At 41.3% G+C, this 25,169-nt stretch overlaps 1 protein-coding gene across 2 annotated transcripts in view; it reads left to right on the top strand.

The window, feature by feature from the left end:
- Positions 1 to 25,169, top strand: part of LDLRAD3 (low density lipoprotein receptor class A domain containing 3) — a 111,420-nt gene that overhangs the window by 39,411 nt on the left and 46,840 nt on the right. The window contains exons 3-4 of one of the 2 annotated variants that reach the window (XM_063333767.1): positions 14,083 to 14,208; positions 16,952 to 17,083. In XM_063333767.1, coding sequence (XP_063189837.1) covers positions 14,083 to 14,208; positions 16,952 to 17,083 — 258 coding nt within the window. Of the gene's footprint in view, positions 1 to 14,082; positions 14,209 to 16,948; positions 17,084 to 25,169 lie in introns of both variants that reach the window. The other variant, XM_063333766.1, reaches the window with a different exon arrangement.

Genomic DNA, 25,169 nt, shown 5'->3' with positions numbered 1-25,169 from the left:
GAAAAAGAATTAATTGACCATAGCAGTGTAAATGTTTTCTGAGTATTTACAGTTCCCTATAGTTTGAGTAATCTGCTATCATCAGTGCATTTCCCAAAATGGAGAACCCTTTTTATAGTTCATTCCCCCGGCCAGAAGATCCAGAATAGCACAAAATAGAGAACCTGAATGGAAAGAGCCTAGAAGTGTGTGCTTGCATGTTTCAAAACATTTTGAGGTAAATGGATTATCTTTAGTGCTGACCTGCTGACATATTCCTTTAGGGCCAAGACCTGCATCCTGCTGTTAGAAGGATTCTCTCCTTGAGATTTAGGACTACACTAATATTCTTAGTTAAGCTCATAATTTACTTTGTCATCTTTGTTTCCTCTTTTCTTCGCTCTCTGTAAATCTTTGTATTAGATTATTACAGAAAGAACAATGTGAACACTGAAAATGGCTTTTGTCAGCTAATGAGCAACAGCTAGTGGAGAGATGGCATGTTGCTGCCTTTGTCAGCTAACAAGCAGCAGATGGTGCAGATTCAGAGCATGGCACATCATCCGTGCTAAGTGCCTAGCATGACAGCAGCCAGAATTAGAGACATACCAAATACCCAGAAGTGTAGATTTTCCTTCATTGTTCTTCAGAGAGCTGTTTCTTACATGCCAGGTTTGTGTGTTCGGCTATGAACAAGTAGCGGCACACAGCGTATACAGTAACTAGCTGTGTTAACCTGAAGGCTAAAGAGTGTAGGCTGTGGGCTAGAAAAAAAATCGTATGCAATGATAGCCTTGGGGCAGTATGTTCTTGTGTTAGGAGCTTCTGTCTCTCACATATTTCTGTTTCCAGTTGCCACTGTTGCCCATTCAACACAAACATAAAGGTAAAGCAGGTTTTTGAGTCAATGCTAAAGGCTGTGTGATGGGAGTATATAGATATCTGAGCAACAGGGCACCATCCATATTTGTAAGCATATGCTGCCAACGCACTTCTGCACGGGCTAGCAAGAGCTGGCCTCTGTAGAAACATCTGGAACTGCAGGAGTAAAAAGCTCATTTCATCACCAGCAATCCATCATCATCAGACCTTGCTCCAGTTGTCCTTCAGACACTCTTTATGAGTAAGTCTTCTCCATGGGGGAGAATGTCTTCATTAAGTGAAGTGCTGCATGAAAATGGTCAATTTTAACTGTCACTCCCCAGGCAGGTGTTGAAGCCACCTGCTAAGCAGGCTTCTGCTTAAGGTCAGCTTCGTCCCTTACCTGGGATACGTGTGCTTGCAGGGGACCCCTTGTAGTCAGAACTGAAGGGTTTATAATGTCTGCAGTCCTGGGTTACGCTCAGTGTGGTGTGATGAGCCATGCTTTTCTGGAGTCCCACACCAGCAAGCTAAATCTCATAGCCCTGAAGGCTGTGACTCCTATTTGGGTGATCTGACAAAGCAATTTAATCCAGGTGCCTAGCAGATCTGGTAAGAGCCTTTCAGTATCAGGGAATTGAAGCCCTTGGGACCCATGCTGAAGCCAGGGTCCTGGTGACAAGTACTCTGGGAACTCGTGGATCTGGTAGGCTGCATGCAGTAGTACAAAGATGAAGGCCTGAGAGAAAACTTAAATTTTGTTTTTATCTTCAGTTCCTTAAAGTGTTTTGGAGGGCTTTTATGAATGTGTGGTGGGAGTGTCTTCTGATCTGTGTCTTTATGGTTGTAACCATGCTTCTGTTGTTGTTTTTGCAAGAATTTTTAAATTGACTTTGGCAGGTTAGTAGAAAAATATTTGAGAAAGTGCTGTGATTACTTGTTCATTGCTGATATGTCGGCATATTAATCCTTGATTTCATTTTTTCTTTTGTATCTCTTAACCATGTTCTTGGTTTCACTGTGTAGTTTGAACTCTGTGTTTATATATAATAAAAATGCCCTATTTTTTTACATTCCTTTGTGTCTGTCTTTTCTATGTTGGTGTTGTGGTTTAACCCCAGCCAGCAACTAGGACCACACAGACACTCACTCACTCCCCCCAGTTGGGAGTAAAAATGAGAAAAACCTCATGAGTTGAGATAAAGACAGGTTAATAGGTAGAGCAAAAGCCACACATGCAAGCAAAGCAAAACAAGGAATTTGTTCAGTACTTCCCATCGGCAGGCAGGTATTAGGCCACCTCCAGGAAAGCAAGGCTCCATCATGTTACCTGGGGAGACAAACACCATAACTCCAAACGTCCCCCCCCTTCCTTCTTCTTCCCCCAGCTTTATACACCGAGCATGATGTCATATGGCATGGAATATCCCTTTGGTTAGTTGGGGTCAGCTGTCCTGGCCTCGTCTCCTCCCAGCTCTGTGCACTCCTGGCCTACTAGCTGGTGGGGCTGTATGATGGGAGCAGAAAAGGCCTCAACTGCTTAGCAACAACCAAAAAATCACTGCGCTACCAACACTATTCTCATCCCAAATCCAAAACACAGCACTACACCAGCTGCTGTCAAGAAAGTCAACCCCATCCCAGATGAAACCATGACAGTTGGGTATATTTTCAGTTCCATGTAATCTATCTAAATGCACACAGAAGACCTTATGGTCCCAGAAAACCTTATAAATCTTCCGGTGTTATCAGGAGGTGGAGTGGGGGGTGGGAGATGTGGCACAACTAAGCTTACCTCATTCGAAGTGTTTGTATCTGCACACTTGCTCTTATTCTTCATTGACCCTGCACTGGTGGGGAATTAGACTGGATTAGCAATATATTTGATAACTATTTTTTAAGTTTCCCCAAGGTTTCCTGTACCTTATTGTTCCACCTCCCAGTTTAATACCTACCAGACAAATGTTTACTGCTCCCTCTGGTGTTCATTTGCAAGAGGTTTTACTGCTCTACATGTTCAGGAGTAATGGAGAGTCTTCAGGAAGGTGTTTGTAACAAACAATTACACACAGTCGTGGATGAGATATAAAGAGTCTTCTCACAAGAATGCTAAATGAAACCCACACTCTGCAATTAGCAGTCTGGGTTTCCTAGATTGCCTGAAGAGTCTTTTCCTGTGCTTTAAAACCTTTCAGCAGTGAAACTGAAATTCTCACAGAACAAAGGCAGGTCAGTTAGGTTTTCATCTTCAGACTGGTACTTCAGATGCATTTTGACTGACTTAATTACATCCAGTTTCTACAAAACAGGTAGTTTCTGAAGAACTGCATGTATTTAAAGCTTCACAGCATCAGAGATGTGGAAAATATTTAAAAATGAAAAAAGCCCACTGAAACCGAAGTCATGGCTGAGGAAGTTGCTCTGTCATTGGAGAAGCTGTTGAATGCAAGACTCCTACACTGCCTGCTGCAGCCTGCAGTAGGAAGGAAGAGGATTCAGTGGGGACTGCACTAGCTTCAAATCCATGTCAAATGCCTGGAAGCCTCAGATAAGGATTGTCAGACTGCCTTGTCCTGCCATCTGTGATGGGGGAGTAGCTTTCAGAAGAAGACCTATAGATTTGTCACTGTTCACTGCTTTAAAAAAAATAATTTAAAAATTTTATGGAGTTTACCCTTCATCAGGAGCATGCTTTGGTCTGCTCTACAGGAAGATCACAAGCTGGAATTATATTAAGGCGCGTTATGTACCCATGCTTTTCCCTTTGTAAGTCCCAGCATTAAAATGAAGGCACTGACAAAATTTACTAATAAATGGTCATTTACTGTCAACCCAAATCATTCTGCTGAGATCTGAATTTAGATATTTGTCCTCGCCTTTCCTTATGCTTTGCTGAGAGAGCCGTCAAATTCGTGACTTTCACGCTGCTAAGAATAAGTAACTGGATCTAGAAGCCGCTAAAAGACAGAGAGAAAAGGTCTTGTAGAGACAATGAGTTCTGCAATCTCTATAAGCTATTTAATGACTGCTTATTATGATAGTACAGTTATTACAGCTGAAGATATTTTGCTTGGGTTTAGCCACTCAGCAGAGTCAGTCTAATGAATGGCTTTCATGTACAGGAACAAAGGGCAGAAAATAACTCTAGCCGCTATCCTTTTAAATACTAGGCTTTAGGCTCAATAACCAGAGCTCAGTGCACTGAAGAACGAGATGCAGTGTTTTGTTAATAAGAAATGTCTGCCCAATTCAGAAGTAACATCAGTAAGCTCTAGGGATTGTCTAAACCAGCTGAGATTTAGAAATACAGCAGCAGGCCAAGACCCCGGGTAGGACTAATCCTACCCATCTGTAAAGATTACTGACTTTGAATTGTTTAATATATCGGTGGCCCCAAAAAATGATTCTTAAAGCATGAGTTAAAGCCTGGTGTTAACTAAGGCTAATGCTAAAGAAGATCAGGGTCAGGGTGGTGTTTTCAAGAGATGCATTCAGATTCCTGGGATTGAGATTCAGCATTGCATACCTGCAACAGTTTTTTGGACTGGCCCGTCATGTGTAAAGGTGAAGTCCTCTCAGTCTCTTGCTGCTAGCCAGGTGCACTCTTAGCTTTGAGAAGTTTCCAGTGCTGGTTTCTGATGAGTTTGGGTTCTCTCTTGCTAGCTAACAATTTGTAGTAGTGTGAGCGAAATAGCTGTGGTGTGTGTTGTATCAAAGCTCACCACATTTTGGAAAAGATAACTAAGCAAGTAATGAATACCTGCAAGTGAGCAATTTAGCAACCTGTCACGTAAAAAAAAAAAACAACAACCCAAACAAACTCTATCAAAATCGCTTTGTCATGTTTGAGGATTTTTATCTTATGATTCTAACACCATTCAAGAGAGAGCTGAGCTTGTACTCGTTAGTTCATCAAATCTACATCCGCTACTTTGGAAAGTGTGGAGTGGCAGTGACATGGCTCGTGGTACTTTCCAGAGGCTTAGGTGGCTGTGAGCTGTGGTTGTTTTTCCATGTGCAGTTTTGGAGATGGTGACAAGCCTGTGCTGCAAATGGATGTGTCCAAAGACAGCTGAATGGCTGATCCACATAACTGAGCTAGCTGTCAAATACGGACTGATTTAATGTGCTCTCTGATCCCCCGTGAGCATGAAGGAGGACGGTACAGGCACAAGGAACAAGATAAAGGCATAAGGATAAATATAAAAGCAGTGAATTAAAATAACTAGTGTAATTACAGCAACTTGAATACTTTAGAACTCTGCATTCCTGTTAAAATCTATGTGAAATTGTGGAAGTGTGGGTCTTGTGGTTTTTTTTGAGCATACGATCTGGGAATTTAACTCTCCCTATAAACAGGACTAACAGTGTACCTTTGTGGTGCCCTACCTTACACTACATCTACTGCATTTTAAATGTCTGTGGAGAAACCACAAGTCTCTGAGGAATCCTCTAAGGATTTTTTTTTAAATTGACTACGTACAGAAGGAGGGATTAATATATGGAATAAGAAAACAAACAACAGCACAGCCAGAACTAAGGAAGAGAGAAGCATTCTACCAGAGCTTGCACCCTGGAAGGGTCATGGCAATGAAAAGTTGCAGTTAGAGTAGATTTTGTGTATTTATGTTAATGGAGTTAATAATTGTCATGCGCTAGCATTCCAGGTTTCCAGGTGTTGTGCAAACAACAATCTTACAAAACTGTGTAAATGCAATCTTAGTGGTCCTGTTATTGTTTATAATACACTAATAATTTGTGTAAAAGGCTAATGAAATTAATGTTTTTTTTCTTTTTCTAAATGACTAGAATATACAGCAGAAAGCTAGGAATTCCTTCTAGAAAAGTTGTATGTGTTGTAGTAGTGGTACGTATACCTATGGAAGATCTCTGGACTGCTATTCACAATTTATGATCACTGAGTGGTTTTAAGTCTCCTCCTGTTTTTCTCACTGCTTCCTGTTATCTCCTGGTTGACCTGCAGGTAGATGACAAACATCAGAATTCTTAAGCAAAGCTGAATATTAAGCAGTGCAAGAAATAAGCATCTGCATTAATTGGGAGGATGCTGTAAGCCAGCTGCTGATCTTTTTATCACTTACTCAGATGGCTCTCGAACTTGGAATATCAAACTGGAATTAACTCATTTTCACTCGTGATTAAGCAACCAAATACTTAGTGGTTATGATAAGATTTATAATGAAGTGACTATGGCGAATGTTTCATTTGAAGCTCAATTACAGAAATTTACACATGAGTCAGGGAAAGTGCAATAGCTATTTACATTCAATAGCTTTTTATGCAGGGAGATCAAGAGGGCTTGTGGTGCTAATTATTTAATCCTCTTGATGGTCTCCTCTAGGTGGGGGTCAGTAAATAGCCCGATTGGAGAACTTGGAATCGAGACAAGTTTAACAGTTGGATGGATTCAGTGGCACAACTGAAAGAAAAGATCGGGTAGCTAGTAGTCCAGGATGGGGGATGGGGTGAGAGATTATAGCCCATTGGGCACACTGACGTCCTCTGAGGAGGGTTGCCCCTGCTTCTGAAGTCCCTTAAGGGCAGTATTCTGTCCTGCCTGTATGCATCCTGAGTAATTTAACAACTTTGAAGTTGTGTTTAATTTGTACGGCGTAACACCTAATTTAGTATTTTTCCTTTTGTATGATATTATTGTTCAGGTTGTTAAATGAGAAGTAACTTCCAAAAAATACTTCTTTTAGTGAGAAGTCGCTTTACTGAATGTCTGAAAAGCTTTCTGTCTGTGCTCTCTTCTGACATCTCATCTGCTTTGTGATGAAACGTAAACTTCTAGACCAGGAAAGATTACTTTAAGGCCTTAGTGCCTGGCAAAAAGTAAAGACCACTGAGCCGTAGTAGTCCAACTCTGAAGAGCTTTCTCTTTTTCTCCCTTTCAAAGGAAGCAGTTCACTCTTCATGGCAGCAGACTCCATTGGCTTTTTTACTTTAGCATTATCCTTTCTCTCTTACTGTAAATTATAGTGCAAGTATTGCCCACGTAAGTGGGTGATAGTTCACTGTGTTGAAGGCAACCTCTGGTGTTTCCTATGGGGCTAATTTCACTACTTTAAAGGCAGCATTTTTTATTTTATTTTTTTTAAATAAAGCGTGTTTTAGGCTCACTTTCTCTGAGTTTACTTTAGCAGTTTATGACTAGCAACTCTTTTCACCTGAGTGATTAAACAGGGAGCAAAGGTGAGAGTGACCCAAGGGCTTTTTGTAGGTGCAATGAATGCTCTGCAGTTGGCTGTGTTTGGGATCAAAACTCATTAACTTAAGTAGTTGTTTTGTCTTGAATTGGAGAACTTCTGGCATAGTAGACTGTTGTGTGGATTTTATACTGGTAATAGTACTGAAGTGCTAGCTTTTTTCTAGGTATGAAAAAGCAAGCAGAGGAAGTGAAACTTCTCCATGTCACTCTGCGAGACAGCCCTGTTGAAGAGCTCTGTGAGCCAACAGATGATGCATTTGCCTTCTGTGCTGAGGCAGCTGAATGACTGCACGTAGCGGTGGCTTTCCTACTGGGAACTGACCTGAAAATACTGTAGGGTCCAAACAGCAATTAACTAACCCAAAATAACTGTTAGTATTTACTGGGTTAGGGTTTATATCAGTTTTTTGGGGTGAAAGGGGTCATTTCCTGGTGCCGTCCTGCTTGCGTTAAGTAAGCGTTGTAAAATCGATCCTTCTTTGTAAACCGAAGTTAAAACCTGTTTTTCAAAGAGCAGGGACAAGTTGAAAAGATGGCTACCTTTAACTCCTTCACATAGAGTCATCCTGTGCTTCACCATGAATGCATCAAGAGAGACTGGATTTACAGTGCAATCTGATGTGACTGTGGCATCTCTCAACATAAGTTAACAGCAGCAAAGAAGTTTAAGGTGGTTCATTATCAAAGTCAGGAAAATATCTGCGGCTCTGCAATAATGCAGCAGCTGCACACAGAAGTTTTTGTTTGGCGAGTTGCTCTTGTCACATGCAAGTAATTGAGTTGTGATTAGCTGAGTAAATCATCATCTGTTGTTGGATTGAGATGTGTGGGTGTGAAGCAGCATAAAGTTATTTTGTGTGATTGCTACCTGGAGGGGTTCTAACGCAAAAATTTGAGTTCAGAGTTGCTGATGCTGAAATACTGTGCCGCCTACTCCTAGCTACACGTTGTCATAAAATGTCTGCTGTTCGATCTGCTACTGTCCGTTTCCCTCACTCCAGATTGAAAAATAACTGAGAAATATTTCAAACCAGAAATGTTCATAGAGTTAAAAGAAGGAAATGTGCTTGTCCTTGTGGCCGCATCATGTGGGGTGCCTGTGGTGTGCTGTCTCTGCATCTGTTGCGTGCAGTAAGCAGTGCCTAGTTCACTGTAACTTGGTGTGGACTAGCTGGCTCAACAGTAAGGACTCAGTCAGAAAGTTTCTTCCCTGAAGTTTCATTAGCCAGACCGTGTACTGGCTTCTGTAAGAGAAACTCAACCTGTTAAAAATGTATGTCTTCTCTTGAAGCGTTGTGCCGTTGTAGTGGGGCACAGCTCTAAAATGTTACTGTGATATCTAAACAGTAGGTTAGGTATCTACTTACAGTTAAGTACGACACTTTTTTTTCCAAGAAGTTGGGCCACCTTGACCTGGCTATATTCCTCAAACCTGTAATCCACAACTGTTGTAACCTTCCAGTCAGATTTTAAGTCCTTGTAGCCAAGTCAAGAGTGTCAGAGTTGCTTTTATACAAGAGTGTGTATCTATATACAGTACAAGGTTTTACACATTATATGCCAAATCTGATTTTTTTTTTTCCCCTGCTGAGAAATAATAAAATGGATTACGCTTTTTGAAAAATAGTGCTGTTTCACACTTGGTACCCTAAAGATAGCAAAATGTTTTGCTGTTAATACTGTAGAGCCGTGCCTGCAAACTGTCACACCTTCAGTTGAATGTACAATGGTCCTGATGGGAAGTTACTATTTTTTTAGAGCCTTAAAAGGAGGGGGTGGGAGGATTGGTTTCTGCATAGCATAAGGAGCGACTTCGCACACTCGCACATACAACTGCCAAAATGGTTTTCTTGAACTTAAGCAAACTAACCTGGGGGGAATGTTTGGCAAGCTTATACCCTGTCACCAGCATTTCTCTGCCACCATCTTCACAACTTGCTTCGTGTTTGATTTTTAAGAGATGAGAAGAATATTTTAGTGAGGAGCAGTTTCTTCCCCTGGCTAAGGAAGTCAGAGGAAGCTCCTCCAGTGCATGGTGGTTCACTGGCATCTCTTTCTAAATGCCACAGCAATCCCTGTTTGTGTAATGTAAATACAGATTCATGTTAATGTTTCAGTCCTGGATTGCTTCTGCTGTGACTAGGTAACAAACGAAGAGTGGAACTGGAGTGAATCAATCCTTTTCTGCCATGGGTTCACAAATTGGTTGAATGTTGTTTTATTTGGGGTGGGGTTTGCCCTTGCTGTGTTTCCGTGATTGGATCCAGACTGGATGTGCTATTTGAGTAGCCTTTCTTTAGACATGGTTTTGTAAGCTGCTGTGTGATTTCTTGCTGTATATTTCAAGTGTGTCTGCCAGTCCTCACCCCTTCCCCTCCAGTGTGTGGTCTCTCAGTTTCTTAGGTTCCGGAGACCTGAGCTCAGGAGGACCTGCCAGTTCCTTTAAAAACAACCAACTTCTCCCTTCCCTTTCCTTTAGCTGATTATAACACCAGAGGTCAGATGATCCACACGCAGCTGTGTCCTTTTTCACTTTCTTTTGTCAGTTCTGGATATCCCAGTAATTTTGATTACCCTGAGCCCATTTCAACCAAGGGTAACAGTAGGATATAGATTGCAAAGGTAATGCTGTCCTTGAAAGCTTATCAAAGCCGAAGTCATTGAAGGAGCCAAATAGGTAGCTGCTGTTAAATAAACTTAAAGCTTTTCACATACAGATCTGCCTGAAAACTGGAGATCTATGCAGTAGAAGATACAATGATGAGCAAAGGAGAAGAAAACCTTTTTTATAACAGTCATGCAATGGCAGTAGGAATTGCAGAGGAGTGGTGCGAATAGTGCAGCACATGACTGGAATCTGCTACAGGCAGTCGTGATCCTGGTGTACGTATCTGTTATTTGTGAGGGTGCCGAAAACCTGAGGAAAATGGATAGCCCCTTCATGTTAAGGGTATCTCCAGAGATCACTGCAGAATGGGAAGGTGTGTTTCTGCTCAGGAGGAAATGATTGTGCTTTCCGTAGGAAATTTACGAGCAATAACCAAGCAATGCTTGCCTGAAAACCTTGGGAAAATTGTGCCAGAGGACAAGGATGTCAAATTCAAAATAAAATAGAAAGTGCCCAGTGGAGTTCTCCAGAGTCAGAAGACGTGGCTTGGACTAAGACATTACTGGTTTCTCATTTTTCCTGCATTTATGCACAGCATATGAGAAATGCATTTTGTATCTGGAATTGGAGCTTGGAAAACTAAGCCCTATTTGGGAGTGAGACTTGTGTCTAGTAAACTGCTAGCTGTGTGACTAGTGAATCACTATGGTGTTTGAAATGCCCTTTTATCTTTTCAGGGTGTCTAATGTAAATGTAAGTTTGAACTGGGATTGGTGTGTGTATATATCATACCTGTTGCAAATAACGGAAAATTACATTTGGGTTTTGTTTGTTGTTTTTTCCTTCCCTCCAGTTAAAAAAAAATATAGAAATCAGTGGACTATGTAAAAGGGAAACTTAGAGATAATGTGAAGGTGTTTAGTTTCTTGTTAGTTTTTGGTTGTGGTTACTAGTACCTGCTCTTTTGATAAACAGTTATTCTAAAACAGAATTTTCTTGTTCTCTGACTGCTGTTTCAAGAGGAGGAGGAGATAGGAAGAGGTCTGGGGAGAAAATATTGAACTAAACATTATATAGCTATCTCAGTAATACTTCCATTAAATCATTGTCCTGAATGGTTTCTCCTTCTTTTTGATGGGGTATCAGGATGCTTTGGACAGAAGAAAGAGTGCATTTTCCAGAAACTCTATTTGTTCATGGTCATTCCAGCACCTTTTTCCTCCAGAATTGATCAAACATTAAATATTGTTTATGGTTTTACCGTGGTAACTCAAGGTAATACACCAGATGTGCAGATGTGCTTTGGACCTTCTTGCTTTAGTGACCAGGACAGCTAAGGTTGATGTGACGTGTGTCTGTCGTACCTGAAACGGAGCTCCTGCAGCATTTGCCGCAGCTTGTAGCTCTGGTCAGGAAAGGGCTGGCACGTGACTTCTGCTCTTCAGGGGGCCTGAGGTTCAGGTTTTGACGATTTTCACTCTGAGGTGTGCCTGGAACAGTAAGAGATGACCCATATTAGAAATTTTACAAGTAAATAATTTTGAAGCTTTAATTTGGCAGGATTTTCAGAGATGGAAAAGAGCATCTCTGAATGTGATTTTCCAGAAAGTTGATAGCCGTTCAGTTCAGACCCCAAACGACTGAAGTAAACCTGCTTGAAGAAATGGAATTCAATAAATGTTATCGGGGACAAAACCACAGTTGCTTCCCTCTTTTCTTATTTCTTCTCCCTCTCCTCTTCTTGGAACTGTTGTGGCTCAAAATACATCTCTAAAAAAGGAAGCTGTCCAGAGGCAGTCATTTGATCTGGGAAACTTAAACGCGCTGCATGGTTTCAAAAAGGTGTTAGCTTTTAGAAAAAGAAAAACAGCAACAAAAACGTAACATGTGAAGCATTGGGCACCTCATAACATACATGTTTTATTACCACGTGTTCCCAGCAGCAGCCTGGCTGGCTGGTTAGTGAGCTGAATACTGGTCAAACACTAATACAGACTGTTTGCTTCAGTGACGGTCTGGGAATCTGTTGGTGAGGTGTTTGTTTTGCTGCTTTTGCTTAAAGACTGGGGGTATGGTACTGCTTCAGACCTTGTGGTTACTGAATTATTTAGCTGAGATCAATCTGCCTCAAACCTCTAACACAGACGTTACTCTTTGAAGTTGTGTGAAGAATTGCAGGGGCTTGGATGTCTTGGCTGAGGCTTTTTCATTGCCAATGGTGTTAAGCACGGCAGCTATTTCAGGATAATTTATCACCTGTTTTTCTATGAAGCAGTGGTTCACTTTTTTATTCCCCAAGTGGACCTTGGATACTTTTCAGAAAAAGTGGTAGCTGAATATGTGAAATTCAGTGATACATGCTATTTGACACTTCATAATCCTAACTGAAAAGTACTGGTATAATAAAGAAAAACATGTAAGAGAGGAACTGCAGGAATTTGCTTTTGGAGGACACTAAATCAAGCAAGAGTTACTGTAGCTGTGGTTTAAAACAGTTTATATGCACTCTGCTGAGTGATGGAAGAAGGTTTTGCTACAGCTGCGCTTAGTTTTTAATCCTGGAAGAGAGGATTCCTTCCAAATTAATGCTGAAGCTGTTCGTCCCAATTTGATATACATTTTTTTTTGTTTGTACTCTGGTTGTCCATGACCCTGTCCTAGCTTTATAATACTGTGCAGCTTGGCGTATTGATGTGCCGTATGGCTATATAAAAAGACTGCCCGTTGCTGTGATATCCAGATCTGTCACGTCTCAAAACCTGTGAGCTGTAAATGCGTCTTGTAGATTTGATACAGGAGTAGGAAACCTTTACTCAAAAGGCCCACAAGTTATGGAGCTGGCTTCTTTTCTGGTGTTCCCCCATCAATGGTCCGTGCATGGTATTACCGTGTGTTCGCATTGCACCGTACACACCTTCCTGCAGTTACCAGCATGCTCTTCCCGCAGGGACTGGGTTTGCTTTAGAGTGGACTTTCTGAAGAGTTCAGCATCCTGTGATGTGGTCCACTGTGTCATGTGCTAATTTGAAAAAGCAAAAGGGAGAAAAAAAATGTCACCATACATCTTATTAAGTTGATTTTTACTTTGGGAGTTGCTTTGTTCTACACTGGTGATACCACAAGACTTAACTGGTGCTTGCCTTGAGCACCGTGGTGGAAGCATCTGCATCACTGTAGCTGGGGGCAGTGTTCTCTTCTTGCCATGCAGAGTTGCTGTGCAGTGAAGTAAAAAATGCGAAGTACTTGAGATCATAATGAGATTCTGTAATCATTTGTTAAACACATTTTGATGCTACTGTTAGTATTTAGGGATATATGAATAGCTGTGCTGGTGCTATGAAATGGATGTAGTTTCTGTCCTGAAGAGCTGTATAATGGATGATAGAGAGAAGTACAGCAAGAGATGCAGTTCACATAACTCACGTTCCTTTTGCACCCAATTTTATATAAATTGTGCTGAATAAAGGCGGTGTTAATTGTAGCATTTTCATTTTTGAGTTTGATATTTGCAGCCTGACCAATACTTTAATGAAGGTCTCTTGTGCTTCTTATTCTCAAAAAGGCAGTAACTGGCTTGATAGCTCTGTATTCCTCCTTTCCTTCTCTAGAGGTTTCTTTACTCTTTGTACACCTGTCTTTGTCCAAGTTTGCCTCCAGATCCCAAATTCTCTGAACTGGCTGTCATGTTCATTATCTCTGTCTACCTTGGGTTCGTCACTGCTTGGCTTCTCTGAGCAAGCAAGAGAAGCTTGGTGATGTGCAAAATCTGGAATTTTGCTGCTATTTAGTGGTTGTGGACTTGGCATTGCAGATTTGGGGGTGTGTGTATGAGCTATGGCTAGTCCAGCTAGACCTTTGCCTCCAAGGGTTGTGGTCTGCCACCTGAGGACTTACTTGGATGTCTGCCTCCTGGACTTATGCCTGGGGCAGTGACATTTACAACAGACTTCCGTGAAAAGAGGAGGTAGTTGCTCTTTTTTTCTGTGAAGTATATCCTTCTATTTTAATATTTTTCCTGTAATGCTTCTAAATTGGTCAAATTCACATGAGTCTTTAAGGGACAGTTAGGAGTACCTGCTTGCCAAATTTACAAGCTTGTACTGCAGAGTGTTGAGCAAATTTAATTTGGTTTGAGATGTCATGTGACTTGTTTTAAGATTGAATGTTTCAGTCATTCTGGACATCATACAAATTGGCAAAAATTCATCTCAAGCAAGTGAAATCTCACAAAAAAGAAAACTTAAAGCAGTTGAAAGCAGGCCATAGGAACTTGGAAGGCACCTAACATCGGCGCCACCAGCACTGCCTAGAGTACCCTAACCTGTACTGCTACAAAAGTATCTCTAACCTTTGTAAATTGTTTCCCTCATCTTTGCCCTCTTCTGTCTGTATCTTCTACCAGCGAAAGCCAGATCCAAATGCGGTGCCACGTTCTTCCCCTGCGCTAGTGGGATCCACTGCATCATTGGCCGCTTCCGGTGCAACGGCTTCGAGGACTGCCCCGATGGCAGCGATGAGGAAAACTGCAGTAAGTGCCAGCCTGCTTCACTTCTTTTGCTTTCAACTAATTAATACTACTTAGAAAGGAAGCGTTCGTTAGACTTCAGTTTCTGAGTCAAATATTCTCCCTGTCGTTTACAACCCAGATGATCCTTGTGCTTTTCTCTTTGTAAATGACAGTCTTTTTTTTTTTTAAGGTCCAGCTCAGTCTTGTGTTGAATATAATGCCGATATGATACTTCAGGCCCCATTGTAACTTTGAAATGAGATTTAAGCTACATGTTTGTTTTGAACAGGTTCTCTCTACTCAAATGTAACTTAGATTGGGCAAATGTTAAATGTAACTTAAACTGGTTTAATTTTCATTCGCCTCTTTCTTGTCACTGGAGATTATGACTTATTTGTTCATCAGCACATTTAGGTTTCTCTGTTTATAGATGTTCTCAAGCAACAAAAAACCAAATAAAGGGTTATTTAGTGAAAGAGGTTCTTGGAAAGAGAAGGAGGTTCTCGAAGTCAGACACGCCTGCCAATGCACTAACTTGAGCTGCTTGTTCACATCATCTGAAGTACTACTTGACTGGGGCTAAAACCCCCGCGTGTGGCTGCATAGACCCATTTGTATCTGTAAGTCTAGCAGGGATGTTTCATAGCAGAAAGGAAGGGTTATGTTCGATCCAGCAGCTCTGTTGCTATTATCGCGAGTTGGTAAAAGCATTGGTCTGTAGGCAGAAGCTTGCAGGAAATACTTGTTCATTCTCTTGTTGGAGCACTATGAATTTTTCCATTTAATGACATTTAAAGGTCAGGAGGAGGACAACAGACACCAGCTTTCAAAGATAACAAAAGGGGCCATCTTTACAGTGATGTATCACTGTCTGCTTCTTGGAGAACTTGCCTTTCTTGTTTGTCTGCTTTCCCCCACAGCATGAACACTGTCTTAAGGTGCCATCTGTTGTTGGCCTAGAGTCTGATTTGGGCCCTGGGACTGTGGCGGGGAGATTGCACCTCTGCGGAGCAAGTGAAGCTAGAGGAAGAAGATTGAAGGCTAACAAAATTACTTTGGGTTATGCTTAAAGAAGTAGGCTAGAAAAAAGGTTTGACAAAAGTGCCTTGAATATTCTTGAGGTGGTAAAATGTCAAGTGGCATGTTCTCAACTGAAAACGCACCAGCTCATGGAGCTGGTTATGAATGACATTCTTTCCCATGAGCTCGTAGTGTGTAGCTCCAGTAGGACCTTACAGCTGATGATAACATGCTGCTGATCTCCCCGTTTCTCCATACCATTTAGCACACACTTGGTATTTCCTAGCATATCCAAGTGTCTAGTCACTGCTTTGTTTATGTAGAGGAACAACACTGGAGGCCCTAAAGTGACCTGGAAAATCAACGTGCTATGCAAGTGTGCAGCAGTTTCAGACCAAAGGAGATTTAGCATGTTTGTGATAAACATGCTTTTGGGGAGCTGGATGAATTGGGAGCGTTTGTTATCTATACTGCAGGTTATATGCATGGCAGATTTTAAAGTTTCATGGGTTTGTTTTTTTAAAAAACTCTTTAAAGGCAGCTCTCTAAAGAATAAAAAATAGGAAGCCAGTTAGTATTTGGGAACTGTAATCCCCTTTGTTATTGTGGCAGAGAAGCACTTTGAAGCAGACAAGTCATCTAAACAGTTATTTTAAGGTTTTCAGTTGGAAAGTTGCGTTCTGTTTCAGTCACCTCATTACCAAAAACTGGCAGGAGTTCAGAGAAGAGTGCCAAAAATGATTAAGGGACAGAGAGATTGATTTATGAGGAGATATTAAAAACTGCTAAATTATGCATATCTCAGCTAAGCGATGACTATGTTAGAAGATAAGGCTATATATGCTGTATATGAAGGGTGCAAACACTGTTCAAGGAGGGATTGTATAGTTGTGTATGCTGGGCTATAGCTAAGAGTAGAGGGATGAAATTAGAAAACTAAAATGAATATCAAGGAAACCTCCTTAACAGTAAGATGCATTGAAGCTGTGATGTAATCTACGAGAAGTGCTGAAAACGGCACTGCTTAAGCTTTAAATGAAACTAGACATAGCATCTTGCAGTATATTTACTGCTGGGTTTGGCGTGGGTGAGGAGACTGCTCTACCTAAATGAGTGTGCTTAAATACTATTCCGGTTTTACTCTGTGTGCAACAGCGAGCCTTATATGAAAGGACTTTCTGTGCGCTACTGTAATGTGCATGTCACCCTTAAAAAGGAGCTGAAATTCAAACACATGTCAGCATTGCCATTGTATCAATTCACAATAGTGAGGAGAATGGGGAAGGTGGAAAAGAAGCAGAGGTAAATAAGCCACTGCCTGGCAGTTCTCAGCCAGGGTTGTTGGCTTATGATATGAAAATTCAGCTCCATTGAGTTTGTTGTAATAGGAAGCAACAGGCAGTATTTATGGTAGGCAGTGCTGCCCTCCATCTGTCGTGAGTGTGAGCAAATGCTGAGCGCCAAACAGTGATCATGGTAGGGGCGCTCATGAAAGTGAACAGAAGGCTTATCACAACTGTGGGTGGACTAAATCTCTGCTAATTGTAATGAATCTTGCATGAATTAGAAATTTCAGCGCGCTCTGTTTAGAGAGACGAGGTTGGTTTAATTGCCAAGTTACTCCCATATATTCAGCGAATTGACCGGCTGTTGTGACCTGTTGTAGCTGATTGCTTAACGGCTATTTCACTGCCTGGGTAAGAGAATTTCTAATGAAAGATCTCACTTTCTCTTTTCGCAGCAGCAAATCCCTTGCTTTGCTCTACTGCCCGATTCCACTGTAAAAATGGTCTTTGCATTGATAAAAGCTTTGTGTGCGACAGTCAAAATAACTGTCAAGACAACAGCGATGAAGAAAGCTGCGAAAGCCCTCAAGGTAGGCACAGGATTTTTATTCTATCCTGCAATATTATACCAACTCCAATTAACACGGAACAGGCTCAGTAGAAAAGACGATTCTGTTGGCTTGCTCTGTGTTGGCTAGAGCTGTTGTTTCCTAATTCTGCAAATAATGAGAGTGAAACGTGTGTGTGCGTGCGTGCATACATTTCATTCTCAGTGCTCAGAAGACTGGTAACTTTTTCAGACTAGTAAAAATGCACTTTTGCAGGAAATGCTTATAATCTGTGATCCAGTACTCATTGAAGTTGCTGGGAATCCATTTAGTGACTTCTGTGAGAGATGGAGTGGACCCAGAGGGATCAATAATAAAACTTCAGTTTGAAGTAGTTCAGTGGTCTGTGTATTTATCAGGTGAGTACATCTGTGTAGGCTTAAAGCTTTAGATCCTTATTGCTCACTTTCTGAAAAGCATGTTTCACTGCAGGACAAGTCTACAGCGAAACAATTTATTCCTACCCTTCCTTGTCTCTATTTAGAGAAAAGGATGAGGAAAATTTTGTTTAAAAACTGTTGTATATTGAGTCTTGTGAGAATATGAGAACACAACCTCTGACTTTTTTTTTCTTTTTAACTTAGAAGTCTACATCTAGTGCTCCTCGGTTTTGTTTCCTGTAACTTAATACCATAGTATTTTATAAAACATGAAGTATTTACAAATGACGTGAGGTTAATAAATTAGGTGTATTGGGCATCAGCTCCTAACTATTTTCATGTCTAAGTCACTAATGAGAGATCAGAGCAAGCAGAAAATGGGAGATGGTGGATATTTGCAGGGGAGATGCAATGTGCTTGGGCCTATAGAAAGCAGGACACATGGAGAGAGAAAGCAGGGAATGAAGGAAGAAGAAATTAGGGAAACTGAAGGAGAACGACTTTAATATCTAGCTGCACTGTGATTTAGTCCTTTGTGGAAGAGAAAATAATTCTGAGCTTAACATGGTGATTAATATTCTTGACAGCTCACAGGGGAAGAGGGAAAATACACAACAGAAATGCCAACAAACAGGGTTTATAGCAATGGTATGCGACAGTCTCTTCTGTGCCATTCCTCTGCCTAAGCTATGAGCTCTTTCCGTTGGCTCCATATGTTAGGGCTGAAGGGGTCATCCTGGTAACTGGCCTGTTTGCAGGGCTCCCTCGAAGCCCGGAAACACAGCCCTTCTGAGATCAGAGCCTCGGAGCAGCGGTCTGGCCTGCCCCTACCCTCTGTCCTGGGGGGCAGGAAAGGGCTGGTGAGGGACTGGCGTGTGGGTATTGCTGCTGCAGCAACGCGGCTGCGCCCCCGCGGAGGGCTGAATTGTTTTTCACTGCGGGCCTAAGGCAGTCTAATAAGATTAATGCGGGTGGCAAGGGTTCTTGTTGGGTTTCTTCTTTTCTTTTCTTTTTTTTTTCCGTTTGCTTCTGAAGCTTAAAGCAGCAGTGTTCTTTTCCAAGGTTGGGATGATTGCTTCCTCTGCAGATTAATTGGCTGGATTGCCTCCAGGTTGTTTGTTGTCATGATGATCTGCTATTGGAAGTGACTGTCAGGCTCAGGAGAAGAAAAGAGCTGTATTTCATAAAGCCGTTGCTTTTGTCTTTATCCTTGGTCCTTCTGGAAAAGTCAAATTCGTAAGAGGGTTAAGCAAAGTAATTCTGGCTTCCAAACACACCAACTACTTTGTGATTCTATGTATGAAAAAGCCCCAAACAAGGAAGAAGGAACTCCCTGTCATTAGAATGAGAGCAGCAATCGTTTGTGCGCTTTTTTGTTAAAAAAAAGGAGTCCAAATACAGGGTTGGGAATGAGGAGTTCCCAGAGTGAAATCCTGGTTATGGGGAGCGTGTGTGATTGCCTTTGCCCTTTGGCAGCCCAGAGCCTCCATGAATTGCCATTTTGCCATCTGTAAGTGGGCAATGCTCATGTACCTGTCTTTCACAGCGAGGATTAAACCTCCCATCTGAATGTAAATGATGATTCCCTCTGGAGTTTGCAGCTATGGGTACGTCTGTCCTGGCTTCCAAACGCACCAGCTACTTTGTGTTAATTGAGAATTAGAAGCTACTGTGGACAGTCTTTCATTTCTCACAATTCTTTCTATAGGAGATCTAATTACTGTAATTACAAAGAGGTTTGTGTTAACACAGTACCCAAGAATCCTACTCATTAACTAGAACTCAAGTGCTCTGTGTACTTAGTGACAGAGCAAAGCAATTCTGTAGGGTATTATAAAATCAAGATAGAGGGTTTTCTTCCCACTAGCTATGTTATCATGTCACATGTGGTAGCTTTAGTTCAGTGTAATTGAGTGTAGTCTGACATACGAGATTGCACTTGTGTGCTATTTTTGTATCTAAAAATGTGTTGATTTAGAAATCACTAAGCATCTGAGCCACTCTGTGATAGTGTCATTATCACCATTTAACAGATGGGGAAGAGGGGGCATAGATCGGCTAAACGAAATGCTCCCAGAGTGACATCCTAGCTGGCAGGACTAGAGCTTCATCCGTGCTTGTCTGCTTCAGGGGCTTGTCGTGAGACTTAATCAATGTTTGCAAACTGTTTTGAGATACTATAATAACATGTGGAATAGAAGTGTGAATTATTAATTGGTACTTTGCTCTACTTCTGCTCTTGGGTATACTGACAAGCTTTTTAAATTAACACCTCTTCCTACTCCTCCTTGAACTTCAAAGGCCTCCTTTATCCTGCTGTCATTACTGGAAAGCTCCAGTAGCATATCAGGTTGATTTGTGTCAAATACTCCTCCATGCATAAAGATCCTTTCAATCAGGAAGGGCCACTCTGAAGGCTAGGAAAACAGGAATGTGACCCCCTACTGAAAAACATACTGACCCAGGTTTGATGTGGAACTCTTCAAAATGTGCCATCCTTGATGAGTAGTAGTTTGTTAGCATGCTGCAATTTGAGATGAGACGAGTCTGAAGCCGTGGGTTTATAAAGATTAATTTTGGTCATAAATAGGGGCGGATTCATTTGAGGAGAGGAAGACAGAGGCCCCAGGATTTAGTTGTGAAAATGGGAGGAAGGTCAAATTTTTCAGAACAAGTTCTTGCCCTGCTTTCTCCTTAGCACTTGTCACTGAGTGTTGCACATCGTACAAAGGATTGTATGTCGTGGGGAAAGTGTCAGTTTAAAAACTTAAACTATGACAATCTAGCAGCAAATCAAATAATTCTTCTTTAATTCCCAACAGTAATTATTTGTAGCCCTTGTAGCTGCCATGGTAAACTTTAATCTCACCCCAGCTATACTGTGGTCATCTCTGGTTTCCGGCATTGAAGTAGTATGGCCAGACTTCCTTTAGTCTGAAATGTGCTGTATTCATCAAAGTATGTGCCTGAATTTGGGATTGGATGGAGGATGTAATTACTTCAATAATCCACACGAGTGGCGTTTATGAATTGCTCTTTCTAGGAATTGGAAATTTCTGCTCCTGTTCCTTAATGAATCTTAATCCAGGGAAGTTCCTCTCCCCCATACACTTTTTTCTCTTATTTTTACTTTAAGATCTCTCCCTGTGCCTGGAATTAGCTGACAGTGGTAATCGTTCACAGCAGCTACTCTGGGTGTACTCCTGCCCGCCTCTCACTGAGGGGATTTCCTGCTCTGCAACAGGCATCCGCTCAATTGGAAGGGAATTCCTCCTTCTTAAAATTTTTCAACAACCATGCGAACTTGTTCAGCTCTAGGACTTTAATTTATTCTCTTAATTGCTTTTAGTCTAAATGTGTCTTCACAGCACTTCTTCCTTTAGTTTATCCTCCATTTTGTACTTTGAGTCTAGAAAGCTTTAACACCGATAAAAGCATACTAGGTATTTTAATTCTAACTCCTTTTCCTTTCATGGCCCTTCTTTTCTTTCCTCCTGAGTTTGCTAAATACCTTTATTAGCTTTAACCCCGTTGCCTAGGAAAGGGGGTTTTATTGCTGCGAGTCTATATTCACTCTGAGTGGTGCCGTAGAGAGGCCCTTGGCTTCAGTAATGTTCCTACGCTTCTAGATCTGCGGTGTTAGTAAACAGTGCCATTGTGGGCAAGTTATAAACCAAATGTTTTGCAAGTGTCCTGAAGTTGATTCCTGCCCTGTGTTTCTACAGTGTATTTGGTAATGTTCACTGTTGCACATGTGGATACCTCCTTTTTTTTTTATTTTTGCATATTTTTTCATTGAATTTGTGTTTGGATTTTGCTAACAGATTTAGAAGCACACACAGTTGTCAGAAGTCTCTGTTTTTTCCTCTATTGCATGTACAAATTCTATAAAAATTTGGCAGCATACTAAAAAAGAAAAATCTGACCCTGTGTCAAACAAAGGGAAAACAGTTTAAAAGGCTGACTTATTAAAATTAATTTTTAAGTGATAATATAAATTCCGTAATGATAATTTCTGTGGATTTAGGTATAGGTGAGATAAAGCTGGAAGGGGACTGGCTGTAATGGTAAACGCTATGGCCCATTGCTGGTATTTGCATGATTGAGTTGCAATGCAAAGTGGGTTTTAGAACTGACAGCCAAGTGGAACAGACATACTCTAAATTTCAGTGAAATACCACAAAACCTAATTTATGAAATACAAATAGCTCCCAGAACATCCCACTCCGTATGGAGCTTGTACTTTGCATTGCACATGGCAAATTGAAATTCTGAAATTCCCAAATGCTGTGGTATCACTTGGACATCCCAAAACTCTGTAGTCTGATCCTAGCTGAATACATTTCCTTTTATTGAGTCTCTGTGACTCATTATTGACTCAGTCTTTAAACTGAAGCTCAACTTGCAATTATTGTGCATCACCTTAGCCCAGATTCAGCCTGCAGCAGGAATTTAATATTCAGAAGTAGACTGAATAGAAGTAGAAATTTAAGGAAGGAACAAATAAAATGTCACTGAGTGTTTTATTAAATGAAGGCTTTGCCTGAGCATATTTAGCTCTCTAATATCCTCGTTCTATAACACTTGCTAGATGGAAATGTTTTTGTCAGCTGTGAATTCCTTCTTTTCTCTGTTCCTCCATTCCCTGATTAAGTCCAGGCTTCTTCTTCTTTGCCTTTTTCTCTCCTCATAAGATTATTTATTTGAGAGGGTTCTTGTCGAGAAAAACAATCAATCCATCTTCATGGAGACTTAAAAGGTAAGGTGAGCTACAGTAGGCAGATACTCATATTAGTGGGCACTGATATTTCAGATGACCGGTAAGTTCATCTGTGCACTTACTTCAACCCCATGTGGACTCCACCGTCCCTGCTGCCTCCCAGGCCAGTCTGTTATTTGTAAAATTGATTATTGATCGCTTCATTTGATCAGCAGATAATAACACAGATGTTATTGTAGATGGTCACAGACTCATTCAGAAGCGTGGGACTGAGAGAGGAATTCTTACTTCACTATGAGTGGAGGCTTTGCAGTTAAAGTAGTGTAAAATAGATGTGGGGATCTCAGGGAGAGGTCCAGGCAGCTGGTACAAATGGGTTTGAGTTGCTACATCTCGCAGCTCCCTCAGCTTGTGAAGATGCCAGGGTTTTGTTGCAGAACAGGCATATGTACCTGAGGAATAGTTTTGTGGATCAGCATGCTGCTCCTGCAGGCACTTTGGCCTAGCATTTTGGCAAAATGATAATAAACATGCTGCCAAAATGTTAAGTTACCACTGTTTGGTGAGCAGCTATTCTAATAAGAGCAACTGTAATGTTGCAATAGACAAGCAATGACTTCAGGCCTTCAAATGCACAACAAACTTGCTTAAAAGGGTATCTGTAGATCTGGGAGGTGTCCAGCCTCTTCACCTGATCTTCTGTTGAGCCCACCTTTTGTAGCTTGAAGCTCAAAGCAGTTATCAGCAGATAACGACTTGGCTAGTGTAAAAATCAATTTTATGACCTAGGTCAAATCTTAGACAAGGTGTTGTATCACTGGGGGCTCACCATGTTTGTCAGCAGCTCTAGCAGGGGAAAAAAGGAAGAAAAAGAGGATCTGGCAACTACCCTTGAAGACAGTAAGGACAGGGAACTGACTTTGTGTCTCCAGCTGATATTATGCCTGTTCTGTAGACAGGTGTACTTTAGGATGCTGATGGTAGCCTTCTCTCAAGCTTACTCCCATGATGGAAGTGTTGTTCTTATGGAAGTGCCTTATTAGACTCTTGCTGTAATCCCCAATGGCTTTTTGGTGGTTTCGGGTTTTTTTTTTGGTTGCTGGGGAAGAAATTGCGGTTCTCAAGCTGGTTACAAAAACAGTAGGGGCAGGAGGTAGTAACTATATATCAGCTACTTTCCTTTCCGCCAGTGGCTGATGAGGAGAGCTGGGAATTGAGACTGTAAATGGCATGGTTTTTTCTCACCTGTGCAGGAATGAAATATGAGCTCTTAACAGTTGTGTCCAGATACTTTTACCTTCGCTTTGTGGCATTTATGCCTAATTAACAGTTCCAGGAAAAGGTGATGACATGAATATCCACTTTCTTTGCCAGTGCTTCAAAAATGCAAAAACAAGTGATAAAATGTCACGCTAGAGGAAGACAAGTTTAAAATAAAGGACATTCTTTTTCCCTGTTGTTTTTGAGGCTAATTAAATTCTTTCTTGAGCTTTCGTTAGTAAAAATCAATTCCTTTAAAATACATTTCCCACAAGTTTTTAACAGCATATAGGTGTTTGAAATGTACCATATGTATTGGCATGTTACGCCATGTCCTGGCCGCTGAATTGCATTAACTTTTCATAGATGTCAGTGTCATTTGATTGTGCAGAAGGCTTCTGTTGCTGGACCGTAGGTGCCAACCCGTAGTCTTTTTGCTGTCAATGGAGGGATTTAAAATAAAAAGCACAGGCGTTAATCTTTGACTTGCTGTACAACAAAATCAATCCCAGGTAAGGTGACCAAGTGCTTTTTCTGCAGTTATTGTAGAAAAGGATTATAGCGTTTGTATTTAAAATGAAACTTTAAATTTTGTTAGTACAATTTCAGTACTGGGGCAACCTGTTTTTTGTTGGATAGTGGTAGTTGTCATAGCAAATACGTGTCAGGGAGGAGCCCCAGCACAGGTTTCCTGGGTTAAGTACTGAAGAGAAGCTCTCACTAGCAGAGTGGCAGTTAGCTTGTCTGTCTCTTCTGTTTCTAGTCCTGACGCTCATTCACCAGACCAGCCTGTCCCAACCTGTAATTCTGCATCCAGGTCCAGCTGGGGGCTGGTCTGCATGGCTCTTCCTGACCTGGCCTGTCAGCCCTGCAGTTTCAGTCAAATGGCAAACCTTCTTCTTTAGCCTGATTATTAACATTAATCTTAGCTAAGTGATAATGCTTCAGCCTAAATCTATCTTTGACACCTGCCTGCAGTAACCACGGCAGCAAAAAGTCTGAGGTTAATTTATGCTTCAGTGCCTTGACGAGTCTTGGTCTGGCATTCTTGTGCCTGTAACCACTAGTTAGAAATTATTTCCCACCATGAACTATTGAGGAAGCTTGCTATATTCAGCAGTTTTCACAGTGACTTGGGCAGAGAGCACAAGAGTTTTCTTTATTTGCTCTTTAGGAGTTGGGCTGTTCTTTTTGTGCAGCACTGGAATTGAATAGAAGACCAGTTTTGCTGCTCAGACCTGTGTTGAGTGGGAGAAACAGGTCCCAGCATCCTGTGTGTCAGACATTGGGGTAGGGTTTGGTTTTTTTGGTTTGTTTTTTTCCCCTTGCAGCTGCCAGCAGCAAAGTTGCAAGAAGTGGCTTATAAAATGTCAGGCTACAACTCTGTCCCCAGATGAAACTAGTTTTGCACATGGTTAAAACGTGTATCTTTTCACAACTTCAGTTATATCTGGGAATAATTTGTGACATGTGAGCTCTGTCAAAGCTTGTATATGTATTCTTACTCAAATGTAAAGCCACAAGCAAAGCCAATGTGACCAGGTGTAAAAGTGCCTCTGTTCAGATGTTGTAGCAGTTTAATACACAATCAATTATGTAATTGACCTAAAGCAGCATTTTTTCAGTGTAGACAGTCCCCTGGAGCAGGGTTACCATGGTCTGTTGAGAAGTTTGACTGACGTCTGCTCAACAAGAATAAATGCAGGTC

This window comes from Chroicocephalus ridibundus, chromosome 4 (genome assembly GCF_963924245.1).
Source record: "Chroicocephalus ridibundus chromosome 4, bChrRid1.1, whole genome shotgun sequence".
Classification (NCBI taxonomy): domain Eukaryota; kingdom Metazoa; phylum Chordata; class Aves; order Charadriiformes; family Laridae; genus Chroicocephalus; species Chroicocephalus ridibundus.
Note: the sequence above shows the minus strand (reverse complement) of the source record. Positions and strands in the feature narration are given on the sequence as shown.